The sequence below is a fragment of the Terrapene carolina genome, unplaced genomic scaffold (genome assembly GCF_002925995.2).
Source record: "Terrapene carolina triunguis isolate 2854851 unplaced genomic scaffold, T_m_triunguis-2.0 Scaffold714, whole genome shotgun sequence".
Lineage (NCBI taxonomy): Eukaryota > Metazoa > Chordata > Testudines > Emydidae > Terrapene > Terrapene triunguis.
In genome coordinates, this window is record NW_020665065.1 from 6,649,802 (window position 1) to 6,665,424 (window position 15,623).

At 47.8% G+C, this 15,623-nt stretch overlaps 1 protein-coding gene across 1 annotated transcript; it reads left to right on the forward strand.

Moving 5' to 3' along the window:
• Positions 1-10,502: 10,502 nt before the first annotated feature.
• FNDC10 (fibronectin type III domain containing 10) lies at positions 10,503-11,261 on the forward strand. Its single transcript, XM_029913565.1, has one exon. It carries the CDS (start codon positions 10,503-10,505, stop codon positions 11,259-11,261), a length of 759 nt encoding a protein of 252 aa, XP_029769425.1.
• The last annotated feature ends 4,362 nt before the right edge of the window (positions 11,262-15,623 follow it).

Genomic DNA, 15,623 nt, shown 5'->3' on the forward strand with positions numbered 1-15,623 from the left:
GCAGCTGCCAACGTTACCAGTAGCTGGGTTCTTCCTATGGATCCGTGGCTAGACCCGTACGACCTGCTGTTCCACTGGTCCCGATGGAATGCTTGTGGGAGGCAGCAGCTGTGACGAAGGAGCAGTGGTGAGTCTTACTGAGTGGAGAGAGTCATCTGGGGTCGGGGCAGTGTCTGAGTAGGAGGCACTTTTGCAGCAAACCCCTATCTGACATTTTTGGCTAGTTTGAACACTCTTGTGCATGGTTTGGAAGGGACCATGGAGGGGAGGTGAAAAAAGCCAGCAGTTTCACTACAGCAAACAATGCTAACCTCCCTGGTGATTGTACAATCCTCTTTCCCCCTCTACTGTACCGTCCTCACTGAAGTATTTCATTAACATTGCTACTGGTCCTTGGCAATATTATAGGAAGGTGTGTTTCAAAACAACATGTTAGGGAGCAGATGTACATAAGAACGGCCAGACTGGGTCAGACCAATAGTCGATCTAGCCAACGGTATCCTGTCGTCTGACTGTGGCCAGTGCCAGGTGTCCCAGAGGGAATGAACGGAACAGGTAATCATCCAGTGATCCATCCCGTTGCCCATTCCCAGCTTCTGGAAAACAGAGTCTAGAGACACTTCAGAGCATGGGTGTGCATCCCTGCCCATCCTGGCTAATAGTAATTGATAGAATTAGGTAAGTTCATGGAGGATAGGTCCTTTTTGATCCCTGTTATAGTCTTGGCCTTCACACGAAGTCCACGCGGGAGTGTGTTCTCAGGGAGATACGGACCAATCACTCCCCAGGTGCCTACTTTTGAATTTGTTACCAGGCAATGTGAGCTCCTGACATTGATCTTGGATTTATTATTAGAGCAAGCTCTACCAATCCGTGGACACTTGGGACCAGCACGGTTCTGTCGGTGCTATTCAGAACTTCCTCGAGACGGTGGGGATGTTCTGAAAACACACGCCCAAAACCCCCCCGGCCCCCCCCCCCCCCCCCCCGTGCCAACCCACAGAGGACGTGAGTGGTTACAGCCACCAGCAAAGGCACCCTGACTCTTCAGCTCATGCTTTTAGCTTTGGAAGTGCCCAGTTCAGTCCCGTGTGTCAGCCAAGATGGTGGCCATTGTATCCCCTCCCACCCAATTCTCTACCCCAGTGAGGGGCTAAATTGTGTTCTGTTAAGCTCGCGCACCCCCACTAATTGCAGTGTAGTTGCATAGGTGTGAGAGCAGAATTTGAGCTCAACATGGCTTTAAGAAATCCTATTCCCTGATTTTTCTGTCTGTCAAAATAGCTGCTCTTCCTTAGTCGAATGAAAAACAGCCTGAAGTTCACGGGAAGATGATGTGCCACCTCCAGACATCGCTAAGCCGTTCTCAGCAGACACCTCACTGCCGGCCAGGGGCATGCTCCATGGGAATGGAAAGGGGGACTGGTTAGCGGGCGTGCTGGGCCTGTGTTAATATCTCCGCACATCACGGAGCTGCTCCCCTCTCCTCGCCACACACCACTCCTAACTGGAGTACTTCCCCTTTCCCAGCCTTGGGCCAGAGACCTACAGCCAGGTGCTGTTCACTTGCCTACATAAGTGAAGCTTTAAGTGGGCCCTGGGGTTTGGTGGGGTTTTTTTCTTTTTCTTTCTGATTTCTGTGCCTAATTTAGAGCAATTCCACAAAACCCCAGTTAATGAGCCTTGTTCCCCAATCTCTCTGCTTTGTACAACTCAAGCAACTCGTCCATATACCCCGCTGTTTTCAATACAGTGGGGAGCTGACGCTTCAGAACTTAGTTGGGCAACCCGTACAAATATTTTGGAGAGACAAAATGCCGTATGAAGGTTTTTAGCTGGGGCCTAGTGGACAGTTGTCCACATTGCAACAGGCACTAACTGGTACCTTAGCTGCCCGCCTCAGCAAAGAGGCCAGGGTCAGAATGGCAAATCCCTTGCCTCTAGTAAGACAGACTCTTACGCCAAGTTCTCCCTGGAGGTCAGGGTGGAGGCACATTAGCCAAGCTCCACTGCTGCCGGTGCTATGTTCTCCCTCTGGAAGCCACACCGTGATCCGTTAGGGAGTTCAGTGTAAACTACAAAGGAACAGGCGTCATCCAGAGTGATTTGGATGAAACAGTTAATAGTGTGCCTACGCTCTGCATTATCCTCCTCCAAACCCTGCTGCAGGAAGCAACACGATTCTGTCTCCACCACCTGCTATAAATAGATTCATCAGAGGAGAACGTATCTGCCCAGCTGCATCCCAGTCAGAAACATCCCTAATTCTGAGCTGGGCCCCAGAAACGTCATTGTTCCACAGACCAAGATAAGATCAGCAGTGACTCGGAGGGTCTCTGGTGTGACGGTTTCATCTCTGCGTGCCCAAGTCGGCATCGTGAGATGAGTAATGCAGGTAGCTTCCTACTGAACTTTGTTTCTCCTCCTCCATTCCTTTCCCTGTTCTTCACGTGTGGCTCCCAGATGGACAGGCTGGGCTAAGCGCTGAAAATAAACTCCTAGTAGTGATGAGACCGGTGTGCTGATCTAGAGAGACTCAGCAGAGGTTATCTAAATTAGGAGGCTAATTCCCTGCCTGCATAGCAGCAAGGAGTAATCTTTGAAATTATGTCTTGGAAGGAATATAGCAACTCCAGCCCTAAATGCAAGGCTCCCTGCTAGGAGAATGCATTTAACATCTAGCCATTGTATGTTGGTCTCTGCTGATACCTAAGTAGCTCCTCTCTGTGGACTGTCTAGCAAACCCAGCTGTGGGTCTAAAATCTACACACCATTGTGCTAATTTTGTCAGCCTTGGGTGACCTGGATCCTAATTGTCTGGATTATAGCCAACTGCCCCCCATTAAAATACCTCCTCTAGTGTCCCCTCTAAAATGGGGTCTGGAATAGGATGTGTATTCTACTCCCCTTACTCTGCTCTGGACAGAAAAAATGGAAAAGCAGCAAACTGGTGGGGATACATCTGTGTGCATGAGCACTAAAGCTTGTTCAAAGGCTGCTTAAAAGCAGATGATGGAGCAAAGGGTTTGCCCGGGCAGCATGGCCTGAAAGTTTATGGCAGATTAGGGACAAGCATGAAAGTACATTTAAATGACTGAGGGGTCAAGGGAATAAACGTTGAGCCAAAGCTTTGGTTCAAAACCTTTCCTGACAAACCAACCTAGCCTAGGCATAGAATCATATCATAGAATATTAGGGTTGGAAGGGACCTCAGGAGGTTCTAGTCCCTCCTCAAAGCAGGACCAATCCCCAGAGATTTTTACCCCAGTTCCCTAAATGGCCCCCTCAAGGATTGAACTCACAACCCTGGGTTTAGCAGACCAATGCTCAAACCACTGAGCTATCCCTCCCCCCCAAACATGCTGAGCTTAGCCCTTTGACCCAAAGTCAGAGAGGATCCAGGCTTCAGTCCCATATATAGCTGACTCGCTAGTGCGAATGGGATACTGGATGGCCCACTCAGAACTCTCCATACTCCCGTTTTGAACTTGAGGGGGCCTGTTGGTGAAGGTGATCTGGGACACTCAAACCGGAGCCCACCAAACCCAGCTCCTGGTCCCCAACCAGTACTGAACCAAGAGTTAAAGTTAGCCCATGATGTCCTGTGGGCAAGTCACTTGGGGGTGGAGAGAACTCAGGAGAGGGCATTGGTCCGGTTCTTTCAGGCACATTTATCAAGATACTAAGGATTATTATGCATCCTGACCAGAATGCCAGGTGAGGGGCTCTGCAGTGTATGTGCAGGTGACAGATGTCTTTTAACCACATCAAGCAAATGCAACAGTTTCAGGACAACAGATGCAAATGGATGCACATTTTCTGGATGTAGGATAAGATGTTTCCTGATCTTAAAGTCTCCGATTGGCTGATTAAACGTGTCTCAGGAACTGAAACAAAACATTTTTGTTGTTTTGCTTTGTTTTGTTCCCTTCTGGCCCTTCCAAAACTTGATCAAAAGGGAGCTTGGATTTTTGTAAACAAGCACATTTCAGGGTTGGTATGAGGTCAGAGTGTTAAGTGCAGCTTCTGTCTCTGGTATTGACTTTCACTTGCAACCTCACTGCTGGAAAAACACAGGCACAGCACACGGTCTTATGAGCCTCTCTGCAAATTTGTCCTGCCATGGGGCTGTCTAGGCAGGGCATGGCTCTTAGCTGCCTCTTTCTGGTCACAGACTCACAGCAGGGTTGCAAAATATACAGTCAGCCTCTTACTAGACAGAAGGCAAAAAGAGACGTAGACAATAAATAAGGTAGGGAAGGAACAAGAGACACAAGGGAAAAGGGCCACAAAGGTTCACATCTCGGGGGGCGTCTGGGATTTAGCCAAAGCCAGCAGAGGTGGCGAAGTCATCTGGGTTCCTCTCTCTGTCCAGGATGCGTCTCAGGGTCAGCACAGTGCTGGCCCAATGGAAGCCTGGGTCCCAGGAGGCGGTGAGGGCAGCAGCCACCATAGTGAAGTTCGCTTCTTCCTGTTCTCTCATCTTTCATTCCACCAGCACCTGTGTCCACTTCTCTCCTAGATGAAGGATGTCAAAAGGGAGCGGTGGGTGGAATAGCCCGTCCTCTCACTGTTTGGTCCACTTAATTTCTTACACGCCGATTTTGGGTCACTGATTTCCAGTTTTATGCTTTTGTTTACCAGGCATGATCTTAACACAGTCCTTGAGCTATAGCAGGAGGACTTTTGTTGTTGTTGTTGATGACTCATTTAGTCTGTCTACCTTTTGCACCTTTTTCCTTCAACATTTGTTGTTACAGGTTACTGTGACACTATGAACTTTCACTCACTTTTCACAGTTGAGCTCCCAAACAGGGTCAATTTGTAGGCCCGATGATCACAACAGCACAGTGTGTTGTCCCCTTGAAGAGGACTTGAACTCACAGCAACTTGTTCAATTGAATGCTCAGCCAGAGGTGTTGCATAATTAAAGGTTGATATAATTGTTCTGGAAGGAAATTTGTCCCAGCTGGAAGACCCTCATATACCTACAATGCTCTGAGTTTCGGAGCTGGCTGGCAGAGTACCACTGCTCTGGGATTTAAGAGGGGAAACTACCATGCATAGGTATAAAGAAATTGTAAATAACAGGAGACCATTCCCCACGCCTCTTTCCAAATTCACTATGAGCCGATTCTGTATTCAGGGGTCTCCAAAGGCTCTTCCCTCACTGACTAACACTTCTAACAACCTTACAGCCAAGGGTCTCCTTCAGAAACCCTTTACTCACGCAGAGTAGTATTTTATTCAGTGAGTACCCTGAGTGCTTTCAAAGGGATTCTTTGTGCAGTTAAAGTACTATTCAGCATGAGGTAGAGTAGCTGAATTAGGCTCAAAGGAAGCAATATTACAATATTGGCCATAGAGTGGTTAATCAAAACCCGTAGCAAATCTGGGCACCTGCTCTGAGGTATTCTAGGGCACTCCCTTCTACTGCAGTAGACTCACAGGACTTCTCTGGTTTGATTTATTTTCCCTCCCCATAGGTTTTAACAGGGACATAAAATAAGGCCCAGGCTAGGGCCATGTCTACACCGCAGGGACTCTAGTGGCATAACTATGGCAAACTTTGCAAATATTCCTTAGTTACGCTTGACAAGCCGCCTGTGAGGCAGGTACAGGATCACACCCTCGACCACCAAAATGAAGCCGGCTTTAGAGTGGAATCTGTTTTAATAGTGGACGGCAGTGCTGCACAGACTTCAGGGAGGCAGGATGGGAGGTGGAATGGGCTCCGAGCACCTGCCAGACACCCCCATCTTTTATGAAAAGTGTTATCAGGTCCTTAATGCCAATACATTTTCTTCAACGAGCCTCTGACCTGAGATGATGAGGCACCTCTAGCAGCATACCACCCCCTATTCCCATCCTGGTGAAACGGTTCAGTGCTCACTTAAAATGAAGTGATCTCCTACAACATGTGAGAACCCTGCCTGCTTAATCTGCCCCACCTTGTATTTCGCTTACACTTGGATTTCCTTCCCCAGTCCTGCAGAATAGCTCTGTGTAGCTTGAAAGCTTGTACATTTCACCAACAGAAGTTGGTCCAATAAAATATTACCTCACCCACCCTGTCTCGCTGCTATCCTGGGACCAACAGGGCTACAACACTGCAAACAACAATTAAAAAGGTAAAGTCGCTCAGAGAAGTTGGCTCAACAGTAGACAATTTGGTCATATAAATGCTCAACACATTTAAAATGAGGCTATATTTTAATAAATCTCAGACAGGAGTTAATTATGCTTTGAATGCATTCAACTAACTGCTTGAATTCAGGCCAAGTCATTTTCTGAGGCAGTAAAATACATTCAATCAAACTTCAGTGCTTCAACTTTTGTTATACATCAAACTTTCACAAGCTAGTAAATGTTCCTCATGGAAAAAGCATAAAAACTCATCTATCCAGATTTCTCACTCCTGTATTGTTTATATTCGGACACATTACTTGCATTTTCCATATTACATTGTTATTTCCACTTAAGTATTTGTTGCACATTCTGCTGCTAGCACAAACATTCCAACCACATATATCAGTCATTCTGCACAACACAGCTAAGATTCCCTTTTCTTCACATTCAAAGGGACCACTTCCTTATAATAACAAGGAGTCCGGTGGCACCTTAAAGACTAACAGATTTATTCGGGCATAAGCTTTTGTGGGTAAAAAAAACCCATTTCTTCAGATGCATCATTCCTTATAATGGCTTTTCGTTCTCATTTTGTGCTCTCCTGTTTGCATTCTGGTCTCATCTGCTTCAGCCCATGCTGATTTTCCCCTGCATTTGCCAAACATTGATCCCCACCCCCCTTGCATTTGACAAACATTGATTTTTCCCTCCCTTCTGTGTTCTTAATTAATCAGAAGCCAATACTTCACCTTTATGTTTCCTCTTGTGTGTATGTGCGTGTGCAGCATTACTGATGATGTAATTGATGCTGACCATAATATATGCATACCAGCAGGGGCAGCACACACATTATCTGTGACACCAAATGGTAGCTATTTTTAAAACCTAATTCTTGGCATCAAAAGCAGCAGAAATAATAGACAAAGAGGTAATATAAATCTCCATATATGGACCATATCATTATTCACTAATGGCGTAGGATGGGAGGAAGAGGAGGAAACCATACATTCTCAGCACTATATATTTAATACTATGCAGCTTATACCATAGGCTCAGAGAATGGTCACTGTTAAAGGCGATATGGGCTGAATGAGTTAATGTCATTAAAGAAAACATTGAACTCTTGATTAGGGAATTAACCATATTCTTGATCACAATAAAGTTTTTCTACAAACCGTAATTTGAACATTTTTCCTTGCAAGATTTTGCAATGATCAGGCCAGTGTTGGACCAGGAAGTATTTCACAGTAAAAAAACAATAACAAAATGAAGCATCTTGTCCTTCAGCAATATTTATAGTCTCCCTTCACTGGTGGAGGAGGGGAAAGTACAATAGTAACTTCCGGCTTCTCTGCTGCTTAAAACCTCTTAAGACTCTTCATAAAGTTGTTTATAAAACAATTAGAGCAAATGATAGCGTTGGGTGGAGTCTGGGGTTAGGCAAGATTTAGAGCAGCTTCCACCACTTTAACTGTGCAAAGGAGCCTCAAAGAGTTGAGGTTACATGTGTATTTTTATCATCCTTTATTCAGGAATCTCCTGCTTCTGCATTCTGACAATGGCAAGAGCGGCAGGAACACACTCCCAGCATAAATCTTTCAAGAGCTTTCTGAAAGCATTATGCGGTCAAGCAAATGTGCCTGGTGTTATGTCCCCACCAATGGTTGTCTTCACTTTCCCTCTGTATTGCAGGAAATGGCTGACCCCAGGAGACTGAGTGAATGGATGAGGAGTCCTTCTGGCGACTGGAAGTGGCTTCGGATTACAAGTCTCTCTGGGGGTATGTGTACACTGGTAAAAAACCCACAGCACTGAGTCTCAGAACCCATGTCAGCTGCCTCAGGCTTCAGGGCTATGACATGTCAGTGTAGACATTCGGGCTCCGGCTGGAGCCTGGGGTCTGAGACCCCAGGAGAGGGGAGCATCTGAGAACCCAGGCTCCAGCATCTTCACTGCAATTTTTAGCCCCGCAGCCTTTAACCCTGCCAGCCTGAGTCAACTGACCTGAACTCTGAAGCTTGGTGCCACATAGATTTTATTGCAGTGTAGACAGGACCCAGCTCCAGCCCGAGCCAGCTACGGGAGCCAACCACGGCCATTTATCGCAGCGTAAATGTATCCTGAGCTACCAAGGGACTGGACTAAATGCCTTAACGAGTCCTTTTTCTTCTCTAATTGCTATGATGGGTGTAGCCAAGCCATGCCACTGACTGCCTTTCTCCCAGCCTGTGTCTGACTCAGTATGTCATGCTCAAGTCTCCCCCCCCCCATTCCTCTGCAGAAAGGCCAATAAACCCTACCTAGCCCCCAGGGCCATGCTTAATAAGATTGAAATTCTAAACCTGAAAGCATAACCTTTAGTTTATAAGAAAATCAAGACAAAAACACTTCCATGACCAAGATACCACTCACTCACCTTGACGTAGCCTGGTCCAGGGGGGCAGGACACCTGGGTTCTATTTAGGGCAACCAGATAGTAAGTGTGAAAAATCAGGACGGGGTGGGGAGTAATAGGAGCCTATATAAGAAAAAGCCCCAAATATCGGGACTGTCCCTATAAAATCGGGACATCTGGTCACCCTAGTTCTATTCCTGCTATCCACTTACTGTGTGGCCCTCCAACAGCATTTCTGTTTTAACATTGTGTCAATATCAGTCTGGTCCAAGCAGGGTTAGGTGATGGAGTCTTAGAAACACCTGGAAGCCTTGCAACCTGTCTCCACCAGAGCTCTCAATGTTGCTAACGCTGGTGGAGCTGCATGAGTCTGAGCAGTGCTGGGAAACTTTCTACAATTTTCCCTAGAAAGGGGCCCTCAAAGAAACATTTCCCATCCAGTACAGTGCTGTCAATCCCTGGGATTACTCTGGGCTACATGGCAGGAAGTGCCAGCTGGACTGGGCCTACCCTGTACAACAGGGGTTCTCAAACTGGGGGTGGGGACCTCTCAGGGGGTTGTGAGGTTATTACATGGGGGGTCATGAGCTGCCAGCCTCCCCCCCCAAACCCTGCTTCGCCTCTAGCATTTATAGTGGTGGTAAATATATAAAAAAGTGTTTTTAATTTATAAAGGGGGTCGCCATGAGAGGCTTGCTATGTGTAAGGGGTCACCAGTACAACAGTTTGAGAACCACTGCTGTACAACATGCAGCAAAGGGATGAGGGCAGAGCTAAGCGGGAAAAACAGATCCATGGTGATACTTTGTTCCAAAGGGAACGGAATTCCATTACTCCCCATTTCAGTCACAGCTCTGTAGATTTTAAGGGCCAGATGGGACCATTAGGTCATCTATTCTAACCTCATTCCTAAGCAAAGGCCAGAGACTTTCACCCAGTTACCCTCTATCAGGCCTGGTAACTTGTTTGACTAAAGCACATTGTCTAAAAAGGCATCCAGCCTTGATCTGAATCTACAGGAAGGAAACTGGTCCAAATCTCCTCTCATTGCTACTGTTGGCAGAACTGCGCAGGTGCATGGATAATTTAAAAGTCAAACACAGATGGAACTTTTGGGTAGAGGCCCCTGGTTTCATCCCTCTCCATAAAGTACAGTGGGTGTTGATAGGATCCAAATGCAGGGTGTCAACCCTTTAGGATTGTCCTGGAGTCTTTAATTAAAGCTTATGTCATGTGATGAAACGTCCAGCAATAGGTCTGACCAAAACTGGCAACCTTAATCCAAATGCACGTGAGTTTGATCTAAAACCCAGTTGAAGTTAAGGGGAATCTTTCCATTGGCCTCAAAGGGTGTGGGATTGGGTGCTTTTGGGGGGAGACGGGGTTGCTGGAGGGCTGGGGGGGGGCAGGAGCGAGCCTTATTTCCCCCGTCTTGAAAGGCTGACAGTGTTCAGTGCCTGCCTGCAGGACGAGGGAGGGTCTGAGCTTTTCGTTGCCTGGGCTCTGGTTTAATCACCCGCTTTCCCTTCGGCTTCTGGCTCCATCCTCTCCCCATTTGCGCTCTGCCAAAGCGCAGGGCAGGCGGGTTTCTGCTCCGCAGCCCAGCGAGAGTTAACGCCGGAGCCGGCTCTCCATTGGCAGCCGGGGGAAGCCGCCGGGGGGCGGCGCAGCCCTTTCGCTGGAAGTTGGCGGGTCGGAAAGGCGCCTGCCGCCGCTCAGCTCCGGGAGGAAGAAGGAGGCAGCGACTGCTCCCTGCACCGGGGACTCCCGGGGCAAACTTAGCCGGCGCTGGCGGAGACCGGGCGCGCCAGGAGGCGGCTCCTGTCTGGGCTCGGCGCATGACGCTCCCGGCCGCCCGGCTTGGCTGGGATGCCTGGTCCCCGCGGATCCGGAGGGAGTGAGCTGCCCCTGCCCGCCTGCTAGGGCTGCGGTGCCACCCCTCCCCGCCCGGCCCCGGGCGCCCCCCGGCCCGGCCAGCATGCTCCGCCTGGGCACGCTGCTGCAGTCGCTCGCCCTGCTCTGCCTCTGCCCGCGCCGCCCCGGGCACGTCTGGGGCAGGCTGACGAGGGGCTCCGGGGAGCTGGCCGGCAGCGCCGCCGCCGCCTGGGACCCGCTGCCGGCCCTGCCCCGGCGGAGCCGGCGGGGAGCCTCGCCGCCGGCCAACAGCTCCGGCGCGGCGCCCTGGTGCCCGTACAAGGTGTTCAGCGAGGGCCAGGCCAGCGGCCGCCTCTGCTTCCGGAGCCCGGCCCGGGACTTCCAGTGCCCGCCGCCCAGCTGCAGGGCGCACCGCTCGCCGGGCCGCGCCCTGGTGGCCAACGTGCTGCGCAACGGCAGCGTCTTGCTCCAGTGGGGGGCGCCCGGCGGGCCGGGCCGGGACCTGCGGGGCTTCGCCCTCAACTGCTCCTGGGACGGCACCTACACCCGCTTCCACTGCGACAGCGTCCAGCTGGGGCCCCGCTGCCGGGACTACCTGCTGCCCGACGCGCACGGCAGCGTGCGCTACCGCCTGTGCCTCCGGCCGCTCTACCGGGCCGGCGGGCCGGGCGCGCCCCGCGCCGAGTGCGTGGAGTTCAGCCTGGAGCCGGCCAGCAGGCAGGACATCGTCATCGCCATGACGGCCGTGGGGGGCTCCATCTGCGTCATGCTCGTCATCATCTGCCTCCTGGTGGCCTACATCACCGAGAACCTCCTGCCGCCGGCCTTCGGCCGGGCCGCCGCCCCCAAGAGGGGCACGTAGGGCAGGGGCCGGGCCCCGCCCCGGCGGGGGGGGACCGCTCCAGAACCGGCCCTAGAGCGCCCTCTGCAGGCGGGGGCATGGAACCGGTCTCTAGAGCTGGGGGTGGAGCGCCCTCTCCAGCCAGGGGCCTGGAACCTGCCTCTAGAGCCGGGGGCTGGAGCGCCCTCTGCAGGCAGGGGCTTGGAACCTGCTTCTAGAGCCAGGGGCTGGAGCTCCCTCTGCAGCAAGGAGGATGGAACCGGCCCCTAGAGCCAGGGGCTGGAGCTCCCTCTGCAGGCAGGGGCCTGGAATCTGTCTCTAGAGCCGGGGGCTGGAGCGCCCTCTCCAGCCAGGGGTGTGGAACTGCCTCTAGAGCCTGGGCCTGGAGCTCCTTCGGGCCTGGAACCAGCCTCTAGAGCCGGGGGCTGGAGCTCCCTCTACAGGCGGGGGCCTGGAATCTGCCCTGGAGTTCTAGAGCCAGGGATGTGGAACCGCCTCTAGAGCCCAGGCCTGGAGCTCCCTCTCCAGCCAGGGGCCTGGAACCTGCCTCTAGAGCCGGGGGCTGGAGCGCCCTCTGCAGCCAGGGGTGTGGAACCGCCCTTAGAGCCTGGGCCTGGAGCTCCTTCTCCAGCTAGGGGCCTGCAACCTGCCTCTAGAGCCAGGCAGCTGGAGCTCCCTCTCCAGCCAGGGGGATGGAACCGGCCCCTAGAGCCGGGGCCTGGAGCTCCCTCTCCAGCCAGGGGCCTGGAACCCTCCACCCAGCTCGGGCATGGTGGATCCCTCTCCATTCCAGGGTAGTGATGGACACTTCTCTTCCTAGCTGACTCCAAAATGCATATTGATCACAGTGCTGTAGGGGGTAGACTTTGATTAAAGCGTCACCTGGGGGTTACCAAAGCCTATAACCTTTCTGTTCCTGTTAGCGGTGACAAGGACAACTTAAATCCAGAGGAAACCAGTGCCATCACCCAGAGCAGATCTGCAGCAACCTGAGGGACCTCAGTACCATTGTATGACTCAAAGCTCTTTAGAGTTGTATGCGGTATTATTTTCCATAGAGGACTTTCTATAGATCAGTCTTAACTAGACCAAGGGAAGTTTTAAATAGCTAAGGAAAACTGTGTTTAGAAAGAAGCAGCGGAGAAATAGTCACACATTCAGGTGTCTGAACATCAGTGTTCTGTGATAAAGAACTTATACTGTGAAATATTTGTGAGGTATGTAATTGTGGTTGGGCATGGTCATGCAGACATTACTAATAGAAAAGTACGTATTGTTACGGAATCCTGAAAGATTGGGTTATAAGCAACCTTCGAGATAATGTTGATGTGTGCATTTTATTATGATTTTTAGAACTAAACATTCCATAAGAGGATAAAAGAGATGGGACAAAGAAAGCCCCAATTCCTCACACTATGTGCCATAACCTAGATTGTTGCATTGTTTTGCAGTCGTGTTACATAGGAAAATTCACAGTAAAATAGAGTTAGTTAGTAATAGGATCAAAATTAGGCATATTAATTAGTGCTGATTTAAAGCATTCAGAAATACAAGCCTGTTCTTCAGCACATATTTCGTTAGGTACCATCTTTTTTGTGAAGTTGTTTTCCTTCATTTTATTTGCAGACCAGTTGTTAAAATACCAAGATCTTTTTGTTTTAATAGCAAATTTGCCAAGTGTATCATGTAAAGGTTTGGAATTTTGTTTTCTATTTTTAGTAAAAAAAAAAAAAATAAATAAAAATTAAAAAGCAGCTATTTAGCCTGAGCCATACCCAGTTTTCAAACTTAAAATATCTCAGTGAGTTAAAAGTAAAAATCAGGAATCTGCATGAAGTGCCAGCAAAATTGCAGTTTTGAAAAGTAAACTAACTTATTTTTAGAGGCCTCAAATCAAAAAAGCACTTAAACACATGTTTAACTTGAAGCATGTGCTTAAATCCCATTGATTTAGATGTGCTTAATTGCTTTCCTGAATTGGAATGCTATCCTGAAACTTGGCCAAAGAGAGTAGATCGATACAGCTTAAACTCTGGGGCTGATGCAAAGTCCACTGAACTGAGTGGAAAAACTCCCATTGACAGCGGTGGGTTTTGGATCAAGCCTTATGGTAAGCGGCTCAACAACTCAGGGGCCCAGGCCTGCCCCAATTGAAATCAACAGGAGTTTTGTCCTTGGCTTTAACAGCACTAGGCCCTTTCAAAAGTAACAATGTTTTTAGAAAAAACATTGGATCTAGCCAATGTGTCTCAGGTTTCTGCCTGCTGCAGTTTAAAAAAGGTCAGTTTAAGACTGGGATTCATAATGGAAACATGAACTGAGCTTTAATTATAATGGTGTGAAAAATACACAATAATAACTACTATGACTAGTCTTTGCTACCCCATCTTTTACGAATGCAATACACCTTTGTTCCACTAAGGTAACACCTCCTAAACTCTGAATTCTGTTATGTAGTAGCTGAGTATTTTTAATATAGGAACACTAGCTGTAATCCAGTCACTCGATGCTATAGTAAACTAGGATTTTAGCTAAACTCTAGTATTCATTATATTGTGCCTTAGTGTTGAAAGTTTGACCCATTTATATTGGCTTTTCTGTTCTTGTTGTAAATATTATTGGAACATGTGTACCTCCCACAGTGTTTTGTCTATTTAATAGGAAAATAAACCTAGGCTAGCTGAATATTACTTAAATTTTAAATATATATTTAAAATAGAGTAAATTACCTTCCTAGAGCTTCTGTGTTAGTTTTTATTTAGTATTGTCTCCACATAGTTTACTGGTATAACAAAAATCTAACATTATATCACATTAAAAAATAATGGTAGGGGGAAAATAGGGTTTATGTAATAGCGTATTATTAATAGATCACATATGAAACTAAAGTGTTTGTCTGAATAAACACATATGTTTATAATCAGTAAATGCCCAGTGGGCATTTACTGAGGTAGTATGGAAGACCTAAAACTTGTAAGTACAGTAGATGGCATATGTACAAACCCTCTAGAATCTGTTAAAATACAATATTTGTACTAATCAGATGAGCACAGCCATACTACAGACAACATTTCTCTCCCCCCCCCCCCCCCCCCCCGTGTGTGTGTTTAATCCAGCAAGCAAACTTATTTCCCTTAGGACTGAAATAATTTAAGGGTGGTCAGGAAGCTGAAGATCTGTATTTTGTCAGACAAAAATACCTCTCTTTTTCATTATTTCTTCATGTTTTCCTTCTCACAAGAAGCTTGCTGTAAATTACACTTCTTCCCTTCATGAGTTTCTTGCCTATGAACCTTGGTTTAAAACCACCTGACAGTATTTAAAATATAATTGCAATCGGGGGATGAGCCCTGACAGACAATTTCATTCACGTTTTTCCCCAGAGAGAGATAATGTGTGAAATAATCTGAAATTAGTTCAAGAATATTAAGACAAGTTGTACCTAGTGGAGTCATGTCATCCTTTGTGTAAATTCATTGAAATTCAGTGGATTTAAACCCACAGTGAATTTGGCTAGTTTCCTTTGAAGACTTCGCATGCATCTACCCTATGGCCAATTCTATGCAGGATTAGTAGAGTGGAACTAATATTGTACATTTCTATCAATTTCTGTCACTTGCTGTTGCTGTCTTGTCCTTCATCTTGCCATGAATTGCCAGACTTGAAAGTTAAATGTATAACTAATGAGCCTTGTATCACCTTGGAGTTGACCTTAATGAAATAAAAGAACATAATAAAAACGTTATAGATTCTGACTGATACCTTTTTTGATCAGGTGAGTTAGAAGTCCTTTCTGATTCACGTCGTGGATAAACCCACCTAAGGCTTGTCCTAGTTATATTGTTTGCTGTAAAATTATTGCAACATTGTTTGTTATACAGGTAGAAACACATGTAATTTTTGAGCACGTGCCTTATGGAAAACATTGCCAGCATAACTCTTCTGCACAAAGATTTTTTCCCCCCCTCTAACAAACAGGTTTTCTGTGCACACCTTTTCTTTTTCTTTGTTCTTGTTCAGTGTCCCACATGTCTACGAACCTGAAACAAAACCCAGTGAGGTCAATAGAAAGTCACTCATGGACTTCACTGGGCTTTGGATCGGGCCCTATAATGCTGCATTTGTTGTCTGTGTTTCTCAGCAAATTAATTGTAAAAATATTTCCTTTCAAAAAAATGAATAACACTGGTGGTTCAGCTGTACAGCAAGTATGTTCTCAGCTGTGCTGGAATTTTCAACACCCATATTTTTGGGTTGATTTCTGGCCAGTATAATAGAATTGCAGCGGTGCTTCATTTGAGGATCTCAAGTGATTTGCAAGCAGTTGTAAATATTTTTATTTCCATTTTAAAGATGAAGAAACTGAGGCACAGAAAGGTTATT